Here is a 21,597-nt window from a genome sequence, read left to right on the forward strand (position 1 = left end):
AAGACATCGAAGGAGTGTCTTACTACTTACATTTTTACAAAATTAGGTAATGTTAAACATTTTATCAGGTATCTCCTTAGCTGTTGAAGGGTTTCTGTTAATTGTTCTGTGGTTACATCACATCAAATTTTCTGATAGTGATTTACCTATGCATTTCTGGTATAAATCTAGCTTATTATGGTTGGAATTTGTCACATGCCCTTGGGCTCTGTTTATGGAACTTTGTTACACCATTAGTGAGGCAGATGGGCTTTTCCCATTTTGTTGCCTTTAGTCACTAGGATTGTTGTCAGTGCCTTTCCTTTACTTGTCCTAACCTGATCTGGTGCAGGTGTCCTTACAGACCAGTCCTGGGAAATGGCGGCTGTTGACCCATGGGCCTCCTGGGGTGAGTCAAGAGCCTGTGTCCCCATTGGCCATGTTGGCTGCTATGTCCTGGCTTCTCCCAGCACTGACCTTCCTTGGCCAGGAATCAGAGCTGGGGAGCCAGGTGGGGGTTTAGGGCATGGGGGTTTTGGGGGACTCTGGTCCACATCTGTCTCTGTGCGGAGCTGGAACAGGGAAGGATCAGAACATGCCACTGGGAGATAAAGTGATGGTGACACTTCCAGGACAGAGTGCATGAGAATAAATGTGTGGCCATTTGTGGCTCAGGCCCAGAAAGGATGGGAATGGCACTACTTCTCAGAGATAGTACCTCAGACCAAAGGAGGGCAGTGCAGGGTTCATGTTTAGGCACATTCCTAATCTTCTCTGAGCCCCATTTCCTTCAACTATAAAAGTAGAAGGTGAGTCTTTTCCTTTGCCCAACAGAGAGGGCCAGGAACTGGCTCTCCCTGAGCCTGCCCCCCAAGGAGGAAGGACTCATGTGGGCATACTTCTGGCAGGGAGAGCTGCCTCCGTGACTTTGTTTTCCTCCCCAGCTCTGTGTCCTCAGGACTCGGCCTGGCATGTGGAAGAAAACTCTGAAGAGGAGAAGAGGGCCACTGGGCTTCCGACAGCCCAGATCCAGGTGAGGTGGGCTTCTGCTTTTTCCAGAAGGGCTGTCCTGTTCCCTAAGGTGTCTGGGCTGTCCCCCGCCATCTTAGTCTTTGTGTTCCTCACTTTATAACAGCTAGAGTTTGGGTAGAGAAGGAATCGGCCAGAAGTTTATTGCTTTCTGAGCATTCAGGAAGAATTTAAACAGTTTTCTATGATTTGGAGCCACATTATTAACCAGGCTATTCACATTCCTGAGCCCCAGCTGTGCTTTATGTTGTTTTGGGGGGTGGGGGCAACCCCTTTGGCTGGCAGCGCCCCCTTCCTCCTCCCACTGTACCTCATGTATTCAGTGCCTGATTCAATTTGATGCTGTCCTGTGAGCGCTGTGCTTGCTGGGAGGGGAACATGGACAAGTTCAAGCCTTGGTCCTGAGGAATTCTCAGTCCCTTATTTTCCAAGATGGTTCACTCAGCTACGAGACCTCATGGCCTGCTGGTGCTGTACATGTGGTTCAGGACATGAGCCTGAGATGCTTAGGGAGGCCCCAAGCCTTATAGGAGCCGAGGCCAGCTAATGCCTTGGAAAGTGGGTTGGTCTGCATAGAGTCATTGGGGCACAGAGCAGCTGGAGTCCTTCTGCTGTGTGGAGAGAGGCTGCCCGGGAGACATGACACACTTGCATCAAAAGGTGAAAGGGGTTCATCAACCTGGTAAGCAGGGGTCTGGCCTTTTATGGCACCACTGGTGTGTGTTGGGTGTGGGGTCAGGGGTACTGCATGACCAGCAACTGGGTGAAGGCTGACCCCAATTAGAATTTAGGACGGAAAGGCTAGGATGAACTCTACCGGGCCCTGAATGCCTGCTGCAGAGCCAGGGCTCCATCCTGGCCGTAATAAAGAGCCTCATTAAGTGTTGGGAGCAGGAGGCGCCAGTGTCTAAAATGTGGCTGGAAGGATGTCCCTGGCAGGAGTGTGGGGAGAAAGGGGGCTGTGGGAAGCAGGCTTGCATTTCAAGTGACAGTATGACCACGGCCTAGAAGACCTTAGAGGTGTAAGGGAGTCAAAACATTAGAACTTTGTGACTGTAAGGGCGTAAGGATGGCTCCTGAGAGAAATAGGTCAGCAGAGTTGATAGGGAAAGGTGGCAGGAAGTAGGATAGCAGAGTAGATGATATTGGAAAGATGTCATCTCCCTTATCTCCTGCCCAGCCTCTTCATTAGAGGCAGCCACTTACAAACAAACTTTTTTATAACAACATTATTAAAGTATTATTCAGATACCATAGGTTCACCCTTTTAAAGTGTATAGTTCTGTGATTTTTCATATATTCACAGAATTGGACAACTATTACCAATATCTACTTCTAGATCATTTTCATCACCCCTGAAAGAAACCCTGTACCCATTAGTGGTCACTCCCTGTTCCCACCACCCTCAACCCCTGGCAACTACTAATTTACTTTCTTTATTTATTTATTTGTGTATTCTGGACATTTTACATAAAAGGTATCATACAGTATATGGCCTTTCATGTCCGGTTTCTGTTTTTAAGGATCTTTTATATTGTAGTACATATCAACATTTTATTTCTTTTTATGATTCAGAGGCAGCCATTTTTAACTTACTGTTTTTGGTTCCTTAGGGTTATCTCCATATTTCTAAAGGAGAGATTTTCATCCTGATTCATGAATTTTATATTTACCCTTTTGACTCCCTACTATGAAAGATGAAGAAAAATAGTTTCATTACTATATTTAGATTTTTCTTTTCTAGTTAAAATAGTGGATCAAGCAAATATGAGATACTGAGATATAAAAATATTAATAAAATTTCAACTTTATGCCATCCCCCAAATTAAAAAAAATTGTAATGGAATCTCCCACAGTTTCAAAGCTGACTGGCGAAGTGCATCACAAGCTTGCTGCTCCCACATGGCAGCATGCTGTCCCGGGGAGGCAGACGGGCCTGAACCACGTCATGCAGAGTGGTGGTTGTCTGGCATCAGAACGTGGGTGACTGTGATGTTCACTGCTGCTATGATATGTAGTCCTTTTTAGATTCTGTAACAGAATCAGCAGTGAGGCTAGGCTGAAAGATGGGCCCCAAATCAGTCACTTGGTAACAGAAGTTAGTTGTAATAAAATGCTGTGAAGAAGCCTTAATAACCACTGGGCTGCACTCTGCTGTTAAGTTATGTGAGGGTTTCTGAGAATTATTAGGGTTAATGCTGAGAAAATAAAGTGGAGAATTAAAATGACAACACCCTCCAATGTCTGAAGAGTTGTGATTTCTGAGAACATGCTCCCGGCCCCTCCCCACACTCACTTCGGATTTTTCCCTGTGGGAAACTCAAGACTTGAATCGTGAGTTTCGTATTAAGCGAGGTCTTCAGGAACGCTAACAGGAGCTCCGTATCCCTCTATTGTTCCTTCCAAACTAAATACTTAAATAAAGCATTCACCTGGTGAAAACGTCAAATGCTGTCATCCCTTGTTATCTGAATAGTCCATTTTGGGGAACATATTGGATAGTGAAGTTTCAACTAGTGGGAGCCCAGATCCCATTATTTTGAAGAACAGGGAAAATAATAATATCCCATCTAAAAAAAACTCCAGCCAGCCTCCTCAAATATGGAAACTCTCAAACCCCTGTGTAACAATCCATCAGTGCTTTCTGCATGACAAACATGCATGTAAACAACAATAATCTATACTCTGCACTCATCTCTGGTTGTCTTGAGGACGTGCACGTAGTTGTTTTCCTTCCCTGCAAAGATCTTGCGATAGAATATTAATGAAATTCTGAAGATGCCAAAGAACCCATCTGAATTTCCCCAGATTCCATGAATGGGCCATCCGTCCATGCTTTCAGATAATGCAGGAGCTGAGACCCATCTCAGCACCCTTGGCATCTTCCCTCAAACCCTCCCATGGTTTAGATGTGCGGCTGGTTAGCAGATGCCATAAAGTGCTTTAGAGAGCCCCGGTAAGTGCTCGTACGTATGTACAAGGTGAAATGTGCAAGAATGATTACAGGAAATTTGGGTGAGACATTTTCAAGTCATCCTAGCAGGTGTTTGTAAAGTACGAGTTCAGGTAAGGGTTTCCTGGGAATGGAACAGCTCACTCCTTCCTGTCCTAGCTTCTAGGGTCCCTCTTGTCCCCACAGCTGGTGAGCCTGGGTCCTGACTTCCCCATCTCTTCTTTCTGTTTCACATCCAGTCTTGGTTTTGCATTTTCGGCATCTTCAAGGCCTCCACGAACTGCGGGCCCCAACGTGGAGACATTCAGCTGGGGGTGTTTTTTTCTTCCTGTTTGGCAGTCCATGATTCTTTCCACTTTGGTAACATCTACAAATCTGGAAATACTTTTTTTTTTTTTTTTAAGATTTTATTTATTTATTCGACAGAGATAGACACAGCCAGCGAGAGAGGGAACACAAGCAGGGGGAGTGGGAGAGGAAGAAGCAGGCTCATAGCGGAGGAGCCTGATGTGGGGCTCGATCCCATAACGCCGGGATCACGCCCTGAGCCGAAGGCAGGACGCTTAACCGCTGTGCCACCCAGGCGCCCCTGGAAATACTTTTTTGTTTAAAGTTTTGTTTGGACAAATCCCATAATTATAGAAAAGTATGAAAAGTAATCAAACATGGTCTCCATTACTCTGAACAATTAATGTTTTGTCATACTTGCTTAGTTTTCTTTTTACACAGTGTCCTGTCACATTCTCTTCCCATGCTTATGCAGAATAACTGCTTATGGTGTGTATGCAGCTAATTTATTTTCATACTCATACATAGATAATCTATTTCTATAGATACACATAGATAGTAATATTCTGTTCTTTAAAGATTTTTTTAAGTCCTCTCTGTACCCAACGTGGGGCTCAAACTCACAGCTCTGGGATCAGGAGTCTCATGCTCTATTGACTGAGTCAGCCAGGTGCCCCTGTTCTATTTTTTTTTAAAGCAGTCTTTTCCTACCTGTAGTTTTTCTGCACCTTTCTTTGCTTATTGAAGGCCAACTTTAAGGTCCATCCATGTGATAGATAAGTTCATTCCTTTTGCCCTCTGTTCATCCTTTTCATGCATGGGCTTAGAAGTTCCCTGCCCCCGCCATTTTTGCTATTCCAGGAAAAGCCGTGTGAACATTCTTGTAATTTCACTTTGTGCACACATATATTTGTTAATGTAGACATATTCCTAGAAGCAGAATTACGTTTAGTTTTAGGGTGCTTATGTGTTTTCAAGATGACTGTTGCTGCCACGTGGCTGTTTGAAGGTACAAAGCCTCTTGTCACCGCTCTGGAAGAGTGCCTGTTACCTTTCATTTTTGCTGCCACTTGGCACTGTCAGGTCTTATAGTTTTTGCTTATCTCAAGACCAAAAAGGTATATCGTATTACTTTGCATTTCCTTGATTGCTAGTGAGATTGAGTATCTTTTCATACCGTTACTGATCATCTATATTTCTTCTCTTTCTCATTCCTGGATTTGTGTAGTCTCTGACCTGTTGATGTGTAGGCATTTTACATGCATTCTGGATGCCGATTCTTTACCTTACATGAATTGTCTTTTCCCAGTCTGTAGCTTGTCTTCACTTTGTGGTGTCTTACCAGTCAGATGTTTTCCAGGATATTTTTGTCAAACATATCTGTTTTTGTTTATGGCTAGTATGTTTATGTCTTGTTTTAAGAACTCTTGTATTAAAAAAAAAAAACAAAAAAAACCTGTCCTATTCCTTTATATTTGTTCTGTTTCTGAGGCCTTCTATTACATGGTGGGCCGTCCGAAGCTAGTGCTGTGTCTTTATGTTCAGTGAATCCTTGTTCTTTCAGAGCCCCTTTGGTATCGTCCTGTCCTGTTTTATAGTGAAGTCTCCAATCTGAGAAATGGAATTGCAGTTCACTGAAAGTTGGGTGTAGCTGCTGCCTGTATTCTGTTCTCCTTTTGGCCCCTGAGTTCGGTCTTTCCTATGCTGCACAGGTTCCTCATGTATCCAGGGCTCCTCCGGTCTTGTGTTTGCCAGGAAAGAGTGGTGAGGCTATCTTTGAGCATCCTGCTTTGCTGTGGCTGAGCAGGTCTGGTTCCTGATTTGCCTCCCTTTGTATGTGTGTGTCTGTGTTATCTGCCTCCCGACAAGTCGCACTCTAAGCTCCGTGGTCCTGGTTGGGCCAGGACCATCAAGTTGGTTTTGCTTCTGGTTTCCTGGGTATGCAGCTGGCTGTCAGGTCACAGACCTCCCTACCCTGTCCCCTGTGGAAGATACCTCAACTCCGGGGTTGCTGGTCATGGAAGCAGCCTTAGAACCTCATACATTCTTGTGTGTGGGAAGGATCCTAGGCAGTGTTGCCCAAGTGTAGGTGCAGGGTAGTTGGTGGTCATGCTGCCCACAAGGTTGAGTGGCCAATTGGGAGGTGGGACAACTGGCAAAGCTCTCCTGAATACAGACTCACCTCATCACCTGTTTTCAGCCTGGCTCTCACTCTGCCTTCAATGTATCATTTAAGCTCAGGGCCCAAAGCCTCTCTTGGGAACTTCTTCCACTGTAGCCCCTTAATAACCTGTAGGGCTGTTTCCTTGGTCTGCCACACTTTTATCTGTTCCCCATCTTGCAGCAATGTGTGGAACATCACTAATGGCCTCTTCTGGATATTTCCCATTCTTACAAAACTGGGGGATTTTTAAACCGTAAGGTGGAATCTGGACCTTGTGTTAGTTCCTATTACCATTGTAACAAATTACTCCAAACTTAATGGCTTAGAACAATATACATTTATTCTCTTGTTCTAGAGGCCAGAAGTCTAAAAGGGATCTGTAGGCTCTTGGCAATTGGCCAGCTCCATCTTCCCATTGATTCCTCTTCTTTGGCATATATTATCTCTTCTCCCCTTCAGATGTCAATAAATGGTAACATTTTTCAAAGACAGAAAAAAAGGCAGGGGGAGGGGTCTGTAGGGCTGTGTTCCCTTTGGAAGCTCCAGGGGAGAATCTGTTTCCTTGCTTTATCCAGCTTCTGGAGGTGACCTGCATTTCTTGGCTCACGGTCCCCACCTCTGTCTTCACCGTGCATCACTCCAGCCTCTGCCTCCGACGTCCCATCTCCTGAGTTGACTCAGAGCCTCCTCCCTCCTTCACTTATAGGGACCTTTGTGATTACACTGAGCCCACCTGGATGATCCCAGATAATCTCCCCAAATCAAAATCCTTAACGTAATCACATCTCTGCAAAGTCCCTTTGTCATATTAAGATAACAGTCATAGGTTCTGGGGTTCAGGATGTGAACATCTCTCGGTGGAGGGCATTATTACAAACACCCGTGTTCAGTAACAACAGCCATCAGCCTTCAGTTTTCTGCCTTCTCATCTATCCTGACGCTTTTTGAAAACTGGACTATCTTTCAGCAAATCTGAGCAGTTCTGTCATTTTGCTTATAAACACGTGTATATTTCTAAAAGATACATAATTTTTAGAAAATAATGCCTTTATCACTACCTTTATCACACCCAATAAAATTAACAGTAATTCCTTATTATTCGCTAATATCCAGGCAGTGTTCAGTTTTTTCCACTTGTCCCCAGGATACCTTTTACGGTTGGTTTGTTCAAATGAGAATCCAAAAAAGGACCACACACTATGTGTGCTTCATATGCTGAAGAAACTAGGTCACTTGTCGTGTTGGTTTGTCTGATTTTGCTCTCTTGATGTCATTGGGTGAGTTCCTCTTCCCTTTGTCTCCTGTAAACTGATGATTGGACTGGAGGGCTCGGTAGATTCAGGTCCCAGATTTTGGGCAAGAGTACATCATTGCTGGTGCTGAGTCGTTCCTACTGTGTTGCATTAGTGGCACAGGATGTCTCGTGCTCCCGTTTTCGGATGATGTGCTGTATTAGGCTAACAATAGCTGCCTCTCCATTAGTCTTCATGTTATTTAGGCATGTTCCCTGTCTGCCTTTCATGTGTGATTTAGCGGTCGTCGTTGATGATTGTCAACGTCCACTATTTGATGAAAGGTTGCAGAATTACTCCCTGATAATTTCAGTCCTTCAGTGTCTGTTAGATATAGTTCTTCTGTTCCTTTTTAAATTTGTGCACCGGGATTCCTTTAGGGTCTTGGGAGGGGTGGTTAGCCTGGTGGTTGACTTGTGGCTCAGTTCACCAGCTTGATAACTGCCAGGGCGTGGCTTTGAACCTTGTGAAGTGTAGGTGAACTTGGAAGCCATCAAGTAGATGCCACCCTCTGGGGAGATGAGGTAGTATGAGGGGAGCACAGCAGGAGCATCCTGGTCAGAAAGCCTGGCCTCCCAGCTGTTCCCCTGGGTGTGATTGCTCTGTGAGACGACACTGAGCTTATGATTTCAGCTCATTTAGGCTTTGTGCACGTCTCTGTCCAAATGTTACAGTTAAAAAGTTTGTTACGTGAAACATAAAAGCATCACCCATCAAGGAAACTGAGGCCTAGGCAGGTCTGTAGAAGAAAACCAAGGTATTGGCCCTGATGAGTCCAAGGTTAGGCATAGTTTCACTGAGAGAGGTTGTGCTCAGCAGTTTTATGTGCATTGTGGAGTAATGGAATCACTGCAGCAGAATCAGTTCTGTGTTTTAAGCCAAGCATCGTATGAAGGTGGAAGGGGAGCAGTTGAGACTGACAGTAAAAGTTGATACGCTGAAGACCCAGTCACAACAGCCGACCCTGATCAGAGATAACAAGCTCAGTTTGTGAGCCTTGACTAGCAGGAGCAGAAAGGCAGGCCATGGGAAAGGCAATGGTAGAGGCTCACAGGACACTCAGTGGAAATTCACGGACACAGAGGTAGATCAGAAAGCCAGTTTCCAGATGGAAAGGAGGACCTAGAAGCTGTCAGGGCCTGTGGGGATTCTAACATACTACCCATGATGGACAGCTCACTCCCGCTACCACCACAAGGGAGGGCGTACTCCATTGTACCCTGGACTTGCCGAGATAACTGAAGCTCACGTTGATTTGCTTAAGAGCCCTGTGAGGGGGCGCCTGGGTGGCTCAGTCCTGGTATCAAGTCCTGTGTCAGGCTCCCTGCTAAGTGGGGAGTCTGCTTCTCTCTTTCCCCCTTCCTCCCCCCCCACCCCCGCCCCATTCGTGCTCCTTCACTTGCACACGTGCATGCGCGCTCGCTCTCTCTCAAATAAATAAAATCTTAAAAAGAGAGCACTGTGAGGGATTTGTTCGTTGCAGAAGTCAAACTTAGGTTATAATTTATCTTCCTCTCTAGAGCATTCCTGCTTCTATTTTTCCTGAAAAGCTCAGTTGGAACATTTTAAAACTCAAGTGCTTTTTTTTTTTTTTTAGAAGATTTTATTTATCTGACAGAGAGCACAACCAGGGGCAGTAACAGAGGGAGAGGGAGAAGCAGACTCCCCTCTCGGGGAAGCCCGACGCAGGACTTGATCCCAGGATCCCGGGATCATGACCGGAGCTGAAGGCAGAGGCTTAACTGAGCCACCAGGTGCCCCAAAACTCAGGTGCTTTTTGACGGCGGCTGGAGCTGATTCCTTTTGGCCTGGGCTGCTCTGCTCAAACCTGTCTCACTCTTAGCTCCAGTCCTTGGGACAGAGAAGACCTGGGAATGGAATCCTCCCAGTAGTGGCCAGGAAGACGGCCTGTGAATATTTCGATCATCCATCCAGGTCCTAGACCCACATGCTGAGCAGACTCCAACCCAGTACTTGTAGTCTGCTTTCTTCCTGGTCCTGGCCTTAAGTATCTTCATCTCCAGAGAAGAAGGCAGGCATTGCCCTGGTGGGAATCCCATCCGTACTGGCCAGTATTACTAGAATTGGGTAAGAGCCTTAGGAGAGACCTGCTCATCTTTGTTGTGGTTATTATGGGGCCACATACCTTAAGAGTACATTGCAAATACAGGGCCCTTGGGTGGCTCCCAGTGGGACCTAACCCAAATCAGTTATAGTACTGAATATATCCAGGACAGTTCCTCTGTATCCTGTCTCTTCCCCAGTGCAGTCAGCCTCACTGCATCCCCAGAGACCACAGGAGGGTGTGGCAGCAGGCTGAGGAGGAACGTCTGTACTCTTTTAGGAACCAGTGACCTTCAAGGATGTGGCTGTGGACTTCACCCAAGAGGAGTGGGGACAGCTGGACCCTGTTCAGAGGACCCTCTACCGTGATGTGATGCTGGAGACCTATGGGCATCTGCTGTCTGTGGGTAAGGTGGAGCTGCCTGAGTAAATAAAGCTGTTTCCATTGCAATACTTTTTTTTTTTTTAAGCTTTTATTTATTCATTTGACAGAGAGAGTGAGCACAAGCAGGGGTGGTGGCAGGCAGTGGGAGATGGAGAAGCAGAAGAAAGGGGCAGCAGAGAATATGAGAAGTATCAGGAGAGTAGATGGCTGAGCAGGGAGCCCAATGCGGGACTTGATCCCAGGACCCTGGGATCATGACCTGAGCCAAAGGCAGATGCTTAACTGATTGAGCCACCCAGGCGCCCTCATTGCAATACTTTCTGCTACTCTGTGTTTAAAAGCTCACAGGATGTAACTGTGGTAATGAATATTAACTAGGATTATTATTATTTCACAATGTATACAAATATTGAATCGTGTATACCTGAAACTGATATTATGTAATATGTCAATTATTTCTCAATTTACAAAGAAATTAGCAATGCTTAACACCACCACCACCAACCGATAACACTCTTTGGTAAATCTTAAAAAAAAAAAAAAGACCTCATGGGTATCTCAGAAGGACTGAGATGATCTTGAGCCCGATGTTCAAGGACTAATTCCTAATGCCTATAAAGCATGAAGTGGGAGAGACTGTGTTTATTCTGCCCGAGTGAGAACTCGGGGAAGAATAGGCAAGGGCAGTTTACAAAGCTATGTTTTTCCTCCATGCATAGGGAATCAGATTGCCAAGCCGGAGGTCATCTCTCTGTTGGAGCAAGGAGAGGAGCCATGGTCAGTGGAACAAGCATATCCTCAAAGCACTTGTCCAGGTGAGAGCAGGCCCAAGGGGGAGCAAGGAACTTTCCTCCAAGCCCTCCTTTGTTTGGAAAATGGGCTGAGGCCACGATGAGGTACCTTTCTCAGACGTTCACAGTTCCCTCCAAGGAGCTTTATCCCATGCATTGACTTATTTGCAGCTGTTGATTCAGAGCAAAGGTGGCCACCTTATTAAGAAGGTAACAGTTTTTATGCGCTGTAGTTTCCCTTCCTTGCCATCCCCTCTCCTGATAATTCTCATGTTCTCTGCTGCCCCTGTCTTGGTGATTTCTCATTCACTTACCTGCTTTTTAAGTTGCTCTCCTTTCCTTTATTGCCAAACTCGTAGCGAGGAGCCACAGACTCTTCTTCTTCTTCTTCTTTTTTTTTTTAAAGGTTTTTATATAGGTAATCTAGTCACATGACTCAAAAAACCCAGAGCTACATAAAAGGAGTAAGCTGAAAAATCTCATTTACTTTTGCTGCTGTTATCTATATTATTCTTCTCACACCCCCTACACACACAGGGCACACACAAAGGTAACCACTTTTTTACTATAAAGTTCTGAGCTATTTTCTTAGTGGTTGCCCTGGGGATTATAGTTAACATCTGAATTTATAACTCTGTAGTTTGGAATAATACCATTAATTTTAGAGTGTACAAAAACTTTTCTTCTGTATATCTCCATTCTCCCCCTTTTATGCTGTTATTGTCACAAATTACATGTATATATCATGTGTCCATCAACATAGACTTATAGTTATTGCTTTGTTTTTGTCTTTTAAATAAGATGGGAAAAAAGTTACAAACAAAAAATGCATTTGTAACGTCTTGTTATATTTACCTATGTAGTTACCTTTATTGGTGCCCTATATTTTGACTTACTGTCTAGTGTCCTTTCATTTCAACGTAAAGGACTCCCATTTCTTTTAGGGCAGGTTTGCTAGCCACAGACTCTCAGATGATGTTTATCTGGGAGTGCTTTCCTTTCCTCTTCATTTTGGAAGGAAGGTTTTGCCAGATACAGAATTCTTAGTTTACAGGGTTTTTTTTTTTTCTAGTCTCCTTGGTTTTTGAAGAGGAATAAACTGTTAATCATAGGAGAATCCCTTGTATGTGAAGAGTTTCTTCTCTCTTCCTGCTTTCAGGATCCTCTCTTTGGCTTTTAATAGTTTAATTATGATGGGTGTTCTAGATTCCCAGGAATATATTAGAACTTTTCAAAGCCCTGTGAACCTCTTATTCCCCAGCTTTTTAAGAATCTTTTTGGTTTTGTGTATTGTTTGCCTCAGCTATTTTCCGTCATCTCAGGCAGTAGCGACTTTTTTAATACATTGCCTGTTTAACAAATACCTGCTCCTTAGAGGCTTCTAGCCCCTGACAACCTTTCAAGGGAGGTCTTCCAGGAACCACCAAATAGGTCAAATAATGACTGTTCTTTGGGAATGAGGCTTTGGGAAACCTCCACCTTCATTCTGTTCCCTCTAGTACCAGAAATATGGACTGTAATTTTCCAAGGTTGCTACTGAGCTGGGGAGCCAGAGATGGGACTAGGGTAACTTACAATGCCACAAGGTCACTGTTATAAAAATTCAGCTGTTTTTCTTGAATAAACTCTTCCCTTGGCTTCTTCAAGACTTTGGTTAATTTATAGAATTCTGAGGAAATTGATTCTGACAGTTTTTGCCAGTGTTGTTGCTCTTAGAGAATGGCGAAATTTCAGAGGCCCTTATTTTGCCATTTTTACTGACATCTTGCCCCAGATAATCAGTTTTAATAATTTCTATTGTGTTTTTCCAGTTTTTTAATGCAACTACAAGCATATAGGGATATGATTATTTTCACCTTTACAAAAGTAGATTATGTATCTTGGTGTTTTCAATTTAACAGTGTGCTGTAGCCTGCTCTTAAGTCCTGAAGGTGGATGTCTTCCCATCCATTCTAATGAACTGGGGTTTTTTTTGAGTCTCATCAGTTGCCCCCATTCAGATCCGAAACCTTCCATCAAGGGTTCATGAATTCTGGTAGCTTTCACTCTGCTATTCTTGGCGCCGACTATTCTGAGTTACTGTCCTGAGCCACCATCCTGAGCCCGGTGGTTCCACCACCTCCATCCTCACACTTCTACCATCTTGAAACCACCTCAAATATCTCCTTGATCTCAGTAAATCAGGAATCTCATCTCTTCCTTATAGATGATGTTTCCCCCTCTTCTTGATGCGTATCCCTGGCACCAGCCTTCTGTGAGTCCCCTAAGCTGGAAATTGAGAAGTCATCCTGACTTCCCACTCTTTCCTCTCTAAGAAGTAATCTCTCTTCTACCTCCTACAATTTGCTGCCTCTGCAGTGTCATTCAGCTTCTACCAACATCACTCTCAGATTCCTTACAAAATTCCAGCTCAAGTTAATAAGTAAATTCTTTTTTTTTTTTTTTTAAAGATTTTATTTATTTCTTCGACAGAGATAGAGACAGCCAGCGAGAGAGGGAACACAAGCAGGGGGAGTGGGAGAGGAAGAAACAGGCTCATAGCGGAGGAGCCTGATGTGGGGCTCGATCCCATAACGCCGGGATCACGCCCTGAGCCGAAGGCAGACGCTTAACCGCTGTGCCACCCAGGCGCCCCTAATGAGTAAATTCTTATTAGTTACCTCAGATGTTATTTCTAGATTTATCTCCTTGAAATCTTCCATTATGAGGTCTCTGTCAGTAAATCTATAGTGATTAGAGTAGCTTTTTAAATAACTGACTAGATTTCAAGACTGTCCAATTTTTTCCTATTACTTTTCTCATTTTCTGACTAGCTCATGCCGTATAAGAGCAGGCTGTCTGTATTCAAATGAGGCTTGAAGACCAAGTTATGTCATTTCTCTTGTGTGAAACCTTCCTGGGTTGTTTCTGTTAGTGCTGATCTCCTTTTCCAGCCTCCCACCCACCCAGCTTCTACGTCTCTCCAGTCTCTCAATAATGCACTGTGTGTATTGTCCATAACTGTTTGGTATGTCCTCTCATCACAGAGATTCTAACTTTCAGGTTAGACTATACTTGTTGTTTTGTCTCTGGTTCTGGATGCTCAGGCCACAAGTGCAGAATATAAAGTTGGACAAGAATTGTTCATTTGGTCAGCTACCATTTCTTAAAGTTTCTTTTGGAAGAATTCAAAAGCTATATGATGATCATTCCCTAACTTCTAGGAGCTAAGCTTGAAATTGGTAATAAATGCCAGTTCCTGAGCAGAGTAGAGCCCCTTTTGTAATGGACTAGGATAGTAAAAGGAAGGAAATGGTGTATAGGGAAGAGAGAAGAAAAACCTAGAGAAAGAGGACAAGGGTCTAGGTCGTGTCAGGTGTCTGTGGCTTTAGACCCTGTGGTAGGGTGAATAATGACAACCCCACCACTCCTACCCGCAAAAAGATGTCCATATCTTAAACTTATGAATATGGTACTTCGTATGGCAAAAGGGCTTCTCAGATGTGAGTACATTTGGAGATGGAGAGATTATCTTGTATTATCTGAGTGGGCCCATGGTAATCGTAAGGTCCTTGTAAGAGTGAGGCGGGAGTGTCAGAGACACAGAAAGAAGATGTGATGATGGAAACAGAAGATAGAATGATGGGCTTTGAAGATGGAGGAAGGAGCTGTAAGCCAAAGAATGCAGGCAGCGTCTAAAGCAGAAAAAGGCAATAATGAGGATTCTCTCCTAGAGCTTTTAGAGGGAAGCTACCCTGATTTTAGCCCAGTAGAAGCCATTTTGGACTTTTGACTTCCAGAGCTGTAAAGTAATAAGGTTGTGTTATTTTAGGCTGCAACATGTGTGGTAATTCGTTATAGCAACAATAGGAAACTAATACAAACCCCTTCAGTTGGAGGACTGTTACCTCAGCAATGATGATGGGTGGCTTTTTTATATTGAATTTCCCAAACATTTCACCGGATTCACAATCTCCTGGAACCGTTAGAAACAGCCTCTAAGGATAGCACAGAGTCAGCATTTAAGTACAGATTATATCAGGCTATACCTCCCTTGTCTTCGTTGTAATATGTTGCCTTTCAAGTCTGTCTCTTGTGTCATTCCCCTACAAATGATTCTGTAGTTATTAGAAGAGTTGTAACTGTAGGAGTATCCTTAAAGCATGGTGATTTTTGAGCTGATGAATTTTGACTGAACTGAATAGGAAACAATATGATAGTTTATTATCATAGATAACATCCTTGCTTAAAACTTTTGTTGGTGGTACTTTCTCTTAACCCCACCCCCTCCTTTTGCGGGGGGCAGGTGTCAAAATAAGGGAGGAGTCAGGATATTATAACACAGAAATGAATTAGGACACTTTAATCATTTAAACATTAGTTAAAGGCCTAGATACTTATTTATTTTTTAAGCAAGTTATTTCTTATTTTTTCAACATGATAGTATTCATTGTGTCCTTTGTCAGGGATCCCCCAGACTACCCTTAGGTTCAGTGATTCCCTAGAAATACTCAGAGAACTCAAAAATCATTATATTCAGAGTAATGGTTTATTACAGTGAAAGGATACAAAGCAACATCAGCAAAGGGAAAAGGCCCATGAAGCACATCCGGAGAAAACCAAGTGCAAGCTTTCAGTAGTCATTTTCCAGTGGAGTTGCAAAGGACACATTTACTTCCTTCAGCAGTGAGTTGTGACAGCATGTCTGAAGTGTCATCTACTTGAGAAGCTTGCCTGAGCCTAGGAGTGCCGGGTGTTTGCTGGGGATTGAACATGTGGGTATAAAATGCCTGCATAACTGACAGCAGTCACTGAAGCTCCAGGTCCCCGGAAGGACAGCAGGTGTTCACCAAAAATGACATTTGTACAAACTATTTAGAGAAATTGAGACGGTGTGCTCCAAGACCTCAAGCATGCAAAACACTCTTAGACCATTCTGAGATCTCAGTTCCTGGTAGTTGGCCAAAGGCTAGTCATGAAACAGGCCTCTGTGGGATTGTGTAGAGTGTGAACAACTCAGGCATGCAGTTAACTTTTTTTTTTTTTAAGTTTTTATTTATTTGAGAGAGAGAGACAGAGCTAGTGAGAGAGAGCAGGAGTGGGGATGAGAGGGAGAAGCAGGTTCCCCGCTGACCAGGGAGCCCAACGAGGGGCTCGATCCCAGAACCCTGAGATCATGACCTGAGGCAAAAGCAGGTGCTTCACCGACCTGGTCACCCAGGTGCCCCATGCAGTTAACTCTTTACCACAAGGTCTTCCTTTCCATGGGAAAATACCCCTAAATGGCTTTTACTGGCATCTAGTACACACTTACTCTGGTTAACATTCTTTTTTTTTGTTTACTTTTTACTATTCTCTTCCCTATTACAGTCTTTCTTTGTGTGTTACCAATCTATTTGAAAATAAGTCCACGTTTGCCTTTTCAATTATATGGACAGTAAATCTCACGTTTTCCATTCTGTTTTTAGAAGTTTTTTCTCTGTGTTCTCATGGCTTTTTTTCTGATTATTTCAGAGTGGATGAGAAATCTTGAAAGCAAAGCATTGATCCCAACACAAAGCATTTTTGAGGAAGAACAATCCCATAGCATGAAGTTGGAAAGATACATATGGGATGATCCTTGGTTCTCCAGGTTAGAAGTCTTGGGATGTAAAGACCAATTAGAAATGTATCACATGAACCAGAGTACAGCTATGAGGCAAATGGTCTTCATGCAAAAGCAAGTACTGTCTCAAAGAGGTTCTGAATTCTGTGGACTTGGAGCAGAGTATAGCCAGAACTTAAACTTTGTTCCATCGCAGAGAGTTTCTCAAATAGAACATTTCTATAAGCCTGATACAAATGGTGAAAGCTGGCGGTGTAACTCAGCCATAATGTATGCAGATAAGATTACCTGTGGAGATCACGGTTATGACAAAGCCTTCCACCAGTCCATACAACCTATTCAGCCTGAAAGGATGCAAACTGGAGATAATCTTCTCAGATGTACTGATGCTGTTAAATCTTTCAATCATATACTACATTTTGGTGATCATAAGGGAATGCATACAGGAGAAAGACTCTATGAATATAAGGAATGCCATCAAATCTTTAACCAGAGCCCATCATTTAATGAACATCCACGACTTCATATTGGAGAAAACCAGTATGATTACAAAGAATATGAGAATATCTTTTATTTCTCATCATTTATGGAACATCAAAAAATTGGTACTGTAGAGAAAGCGTATAAATACAATGAATGGGAGAAAGTCTTCGGGTATGACTCATTCCTTACTCAGCATACAAGCACTTACACCTCAGAGAAACCCTATGAATATAATGAATGTGGGACATCTTTCATCTGGAGCTCTTACCTTATCCAGCATAAGAAAACTCATACTGGAGAGAAACCCTATGAATGTGATAAATGTGGAAAAGTGTTTAGGAATCGCTCAGCCCTTACTAAACATGAACGGACTCACACTGGAATAAAGCCCTACGAATGTAATAAATGTGGAAAAGCCTTCAGCTGGAATTCTCATCTAATTGTACATAAAAGAATTCATACGGGAGAGAAACCTTATGTGTGTAATGAATGTGGGAAATCTTTCAACTGGAACTCCCATCTTATTGGACATCAGAGAACTCATACCGGAGAGAAACCTTTTGAATGTACTGAATGTGGGAAATCTTTTAGCTGGAGCTCCCATCTTATTGCCCATATGAGAATGCATACTGGAGAGAAGCCCTTTAAATGTGATGAATGTGAAAAAGCCTTCAGGGATTACTCAGCCCTTAGTAAACATGAAAGAACTCACTCTGGAGCAAAACCATATAAATGTACGGAATGTGGAAAATCCTTCAGCTGGAGCTCCCATCTTATTGCCCATCAGAGAACTCACACAGGAGAGAAACCCTATAACTGTCAGGAATGTGGCAAAGCATTCAGAGAACGCTCAGCCCTCACTAAACATGAAATAATTCATTCTGGAATCAAGCCTTATGAATGTAATAAATGTGGAAAATCCTGCAGCCAGATGGCTCACCTTGTTAGACATCAAAGGACTCATACTGGAGAAAAGCCCTATGAGTGTAATAAATGTGGAAAATCCTTCAGCCAGAGCTGTCACCTTGTTGCTCATCGGAGAATTCACACTGGTGAGAAACCCTATAAATGTAATCAGTGTGAAAGATCTTTTAACTGTAGCTCTCACCTTATTGCACACCGGAGAACTCATACTGGAGAGAAACCATATAGATGTAATGAATGTGGGAAAGCATTTAATGAGAGTTCTTCCCTCATTGTACATCTCAGAAACCATACTGGAGAAAAACCCTACAAATGTAATCATTGTGAGAAAGCTTTCTGTAAGAATTCTTCTCTTATAATTCATCAGAGAATGCATAGTGGAGAGAAACGCTTTATATGCAATGACTGTGGAAAAGCCTTTAGTGGTCACTCAGCCCTGCTTCAACATCAGAGGAATCATAGTGAAGAGAAACTGTGAATTGAATTGATAGATTTTTCTTTTATTGTACATTTGGTAATGCAGCGAAAAAGGAAAAAAAAAACCACCTATAAATCAAAAGGGGAAATTTTTTAGTAAGAATTCAGGAAGACTTATTATTCAATAGAAAATAACTTCTTAGAAGAAACCTATGAATGAAAAGACTGGAAAAAGCTTTCAGCAGTTATGTAGCCTTTATTTAACGTCAGATAATTACAGTGATGAAAACTCCAAACTCCCCTAGTGGTCCACCAGGAATGCTACTTAAGGAACATGAATGTAGGGAATGAGACAACTTTTCGTAAGAGATCTCAACTATTTTTGGATCAAAGTGCATTGTTAAGGGGAAAAGCTCATTCTGGGAAAAGTTTTTCAACTTAAAATACACTGTTTTGCATCAAGCTGGAATGATGGATGGGAAGCTTTATAGTAACATCTTGGGCATAATTGTGGAAATACAGATTTTGCTGTTATAAAGGGAGGAGGTGGGTGCCCTTTAAGGAACAGAATATCAAATACTAAATCTGAATTTAAGAAAAAAAATGTGTTGAATGGGATATTTACTGTTGATCAAGATTAACCTTAGAAGAGATTAGTAAATGAGATTACTAATGATGGAAAGATTGTTACCTAGAAGTATGAGACTGATGTTGGAACAAGAGGTGACAGTTTATGTCCCAGTGTGTTAGTGTCCATAGTTTACTCATGATTGCATTGTTGGACAATTCATTTGTAATTTGTTTTAGGCAATCACTATAAGTTATAACTGTGGACACTGCATCAATATACATAATGTGAAGGAATGAAAAGGACACAAAATCGTACATACATAGCTATTATAACATCTAAAAAATGTATATGGGTAAAGACTGGAAGGACCCATGGAGAAATTAACCTGGTTAATTTAAGATTTTTTTAAAGTTTTACAAACACAGCACTTATCACGTGCTAGGCTTTGTTTTAAATGCTTTTGAAATATTAACTTGTTCAGTCTCCTTAATTCTATGAGATAGGTACCATTATTATCCCAGTTTTATAAATGGAGAAACGGGCAGAGATGTTGAGAAACCTACCTAAGGACACACAGCTATTAAGAAATGGAACTGAGATTGTTTGGCTCCAGAGTCATGTTTTTAACTATATGTTATGCTGCCTCTCCAGTGATTTTTTTTCCCCTAATTTTTTTCTTTTGTTCAGTTTTCCAATGTAGATATTTAATAATAAAAATCCAGAAATTCCAAAACAATGAGAAATAAAGTTACCTGGCTCTCTGTCCTGAATGATTTCTGGCAACATGAGAGCTAAACTCCCTTTGGAATATGAAATCTGAATAGGACATTCAGAATCACTGCATTTTCTGGGACCTGGGTTCCCTAGGATTTCACTACCCACAACCCTGAGGATTACAGCACAACAATGGCTGGAAGACTCACTGGAGGTTTGGGCAATGCTGAGGAATGCCCCTTGATGTGTTTAGAATGGCCCTTATGGGACAGAGAGCAAGAGACACTACTGCACATGGGAGCACTATTTCTCAAGGTCTCCCTCAAATTCAGTTTGTGCTTTCTTCTCTAGCTGAGAAGATTGCTTGATAGTAGGGGGGCTTCAAAGGGAAGGGAGCTCACCAATTCATCAGAGTGAACAAGTCTCTCTGCTCCTAGTGAAAGGGAGGCAAGATGGATAAGAGGATTTAGGTGACTTCTCTCCAATGCATAAATATTTCCTGTATTTCCCTAAAGAAGGGCTATAATTAGAGGCCAACAATTCTTGGATATGTTTCAAGGGTATTGGTTAGAAATCTAGGATACAAAAGGTTCATCTAGTTCTTGCGGGGCCCATGACTTCCCATTGGTTGAGAAGGTGGTCTACTGGTGTGGGGAGGCTGTGTTCACCATCTGACTCCTGTAGCTGGAACTCACATAGGTGTGTAACATCTGATTCCTTACCTTTCAGGGCTTAATGCATAGTGGCCACCCAATAAATGTTGCAGGAGTAAATAAACTGAACGGATTTCTCATGTGATTTGTGCAAAGACCTTTAGAGAGAATAGAATTAGCAACATCTCTGTAAGAGAAAGCGGTATGTATCAAGTCATATTGTCACTATATGGATATAGTATTCTAATAGCCGATGTAATACACTTTGAGCAAATCCAGTTTCTCTGATTTAGGGACTCTAAAGGATCTCATAATTCATACACAAGATTATACAAGCATCCTGACAAATTTTTCTTTATTACCCAGTTTAAGATCCTTTAAAACAAATTTCTAAAAGTGCCTCTTGTGGCCCAGCCCACCTCACAAGTCAAGAGAAAGTCCCAGACTTCTGCTTCCTCCTGGAAGGATCCCCCACATTCCTACCACCTGTCATACAGCCTTATGTGCACAGTGTGCCTTGGATGTTCAGGACTCCCAGGCCCCCTCACGTCCCTTATTCTAACCCATATATGGCTCAGTTCATTGCCCTTCGGGCCCCATCTTCAACTCCTCACCAACTCTGGAACCTTCTGGGCCCAGGTGGAACTCTTACTCGGCCATGAGCTCTCCCTTTTCACCTCCTGCTGTGATTGAAGCTTGGGTCTCCTATGCACAGTGTCTCTTATGATGGCTCCAGGGGTGGCTCCTTTCCCTTCCACTTCTCTCATTTGCTGCTTCTGGATTGTTCCTCCCTTCTCTCTAAGACTTACCTTTGACTCTTGGGACGTGAGACCATCACTCCTGCTTCCCTTCATTGCAGTCATCTAATGGGTCACTCATCCACATATTAACAATTTCAGCACCTGCCTTACTGCATCTAGAACCACTTCCATCATAATACTTCCTGTATTATCCATCATCCATCTCAATGGTCTTCTCAAGTGCTGACCTCAGTTCTTTGACCCCTCTGCTCATGGTTTTGTTAACCACTAGGACTATTCCATTACTAGTGACTGGAACACCTCCACCTTCTGTTTCTTAAGCTGGTTGGCTATTTAGTATCAAGCTTCCAGCAATACCCTGACTTAACCTTGCCTCATGCTCACTGCCAGCAGATGACTTTGCCCCCTATTTCCCTGAGAGAACAAGCAATCAGCAGAAGCGTGCCATAACATCTACCTACCTTCCACAGTGTCCATGCTCTCCCACAGGTACCTATATACAAACTGACTGGGTTGGCTCCAGAGCCTGTCTCCGTACTAGTCAA

At 42.9% G+C, this 21,597-nt stretch overlaps 1 protein-coding gene across 2 annotated transcripts in view; it reads left to right on the plus strand.

Moving 5' to 3' along the window:
- Nucleotides 1–20,415, plus strand: part of ZNF606 (zinc finger protein 606) — a 37,003-nt gene extending 16,588 nt beyond the window's left edge. The window contains exons 3-7 of one of the 2 annotated variants that reach the window (XM_057313889.1): nt 332–388; nt 924–1,012; nt 10,050–10,176; nt 10,874–10,969; nt 16,439–20,415. In XM_057313889.1, the coding sequence (XP_057169872.1) occupies nt 332–388; nt 924–1,012; nt 10,050–10,176; nt 10,874–10,969; nt 16,439–18,414 (2,345 nt within the window). In that variant the 3' untranslated portion in view covers nt 18,415–20,415. The remainder of the gene's footprint in view (nt 1–331; nt 389–923; nt 1,013–10,049; nt 10,177–10,873; nt 10,970–16,438) is intronic. The other variant, XM_057313890.1, reaches the window with a different exon arrangement.
- Nucleotides 20,416–21,597: the final 1,182 nt, after the last annotated feature.

The sequence above is a fragment of the Ursus arctos genome, unplaced genomic scaffold (genome assembly GCF_023065955.2).
Source record: "Ursus arctos isolate Adak ecotype North America unplaced genomic scaffold, UrsArc2.0 scaffold_19, whole genome shotgun sequence".
Classification (NCBI taxonomy): Eukaryota; Metazoa; Chordata; class Mammalia; order Carnivora; family Ursidae; genus Ursus; species Ursus arctos.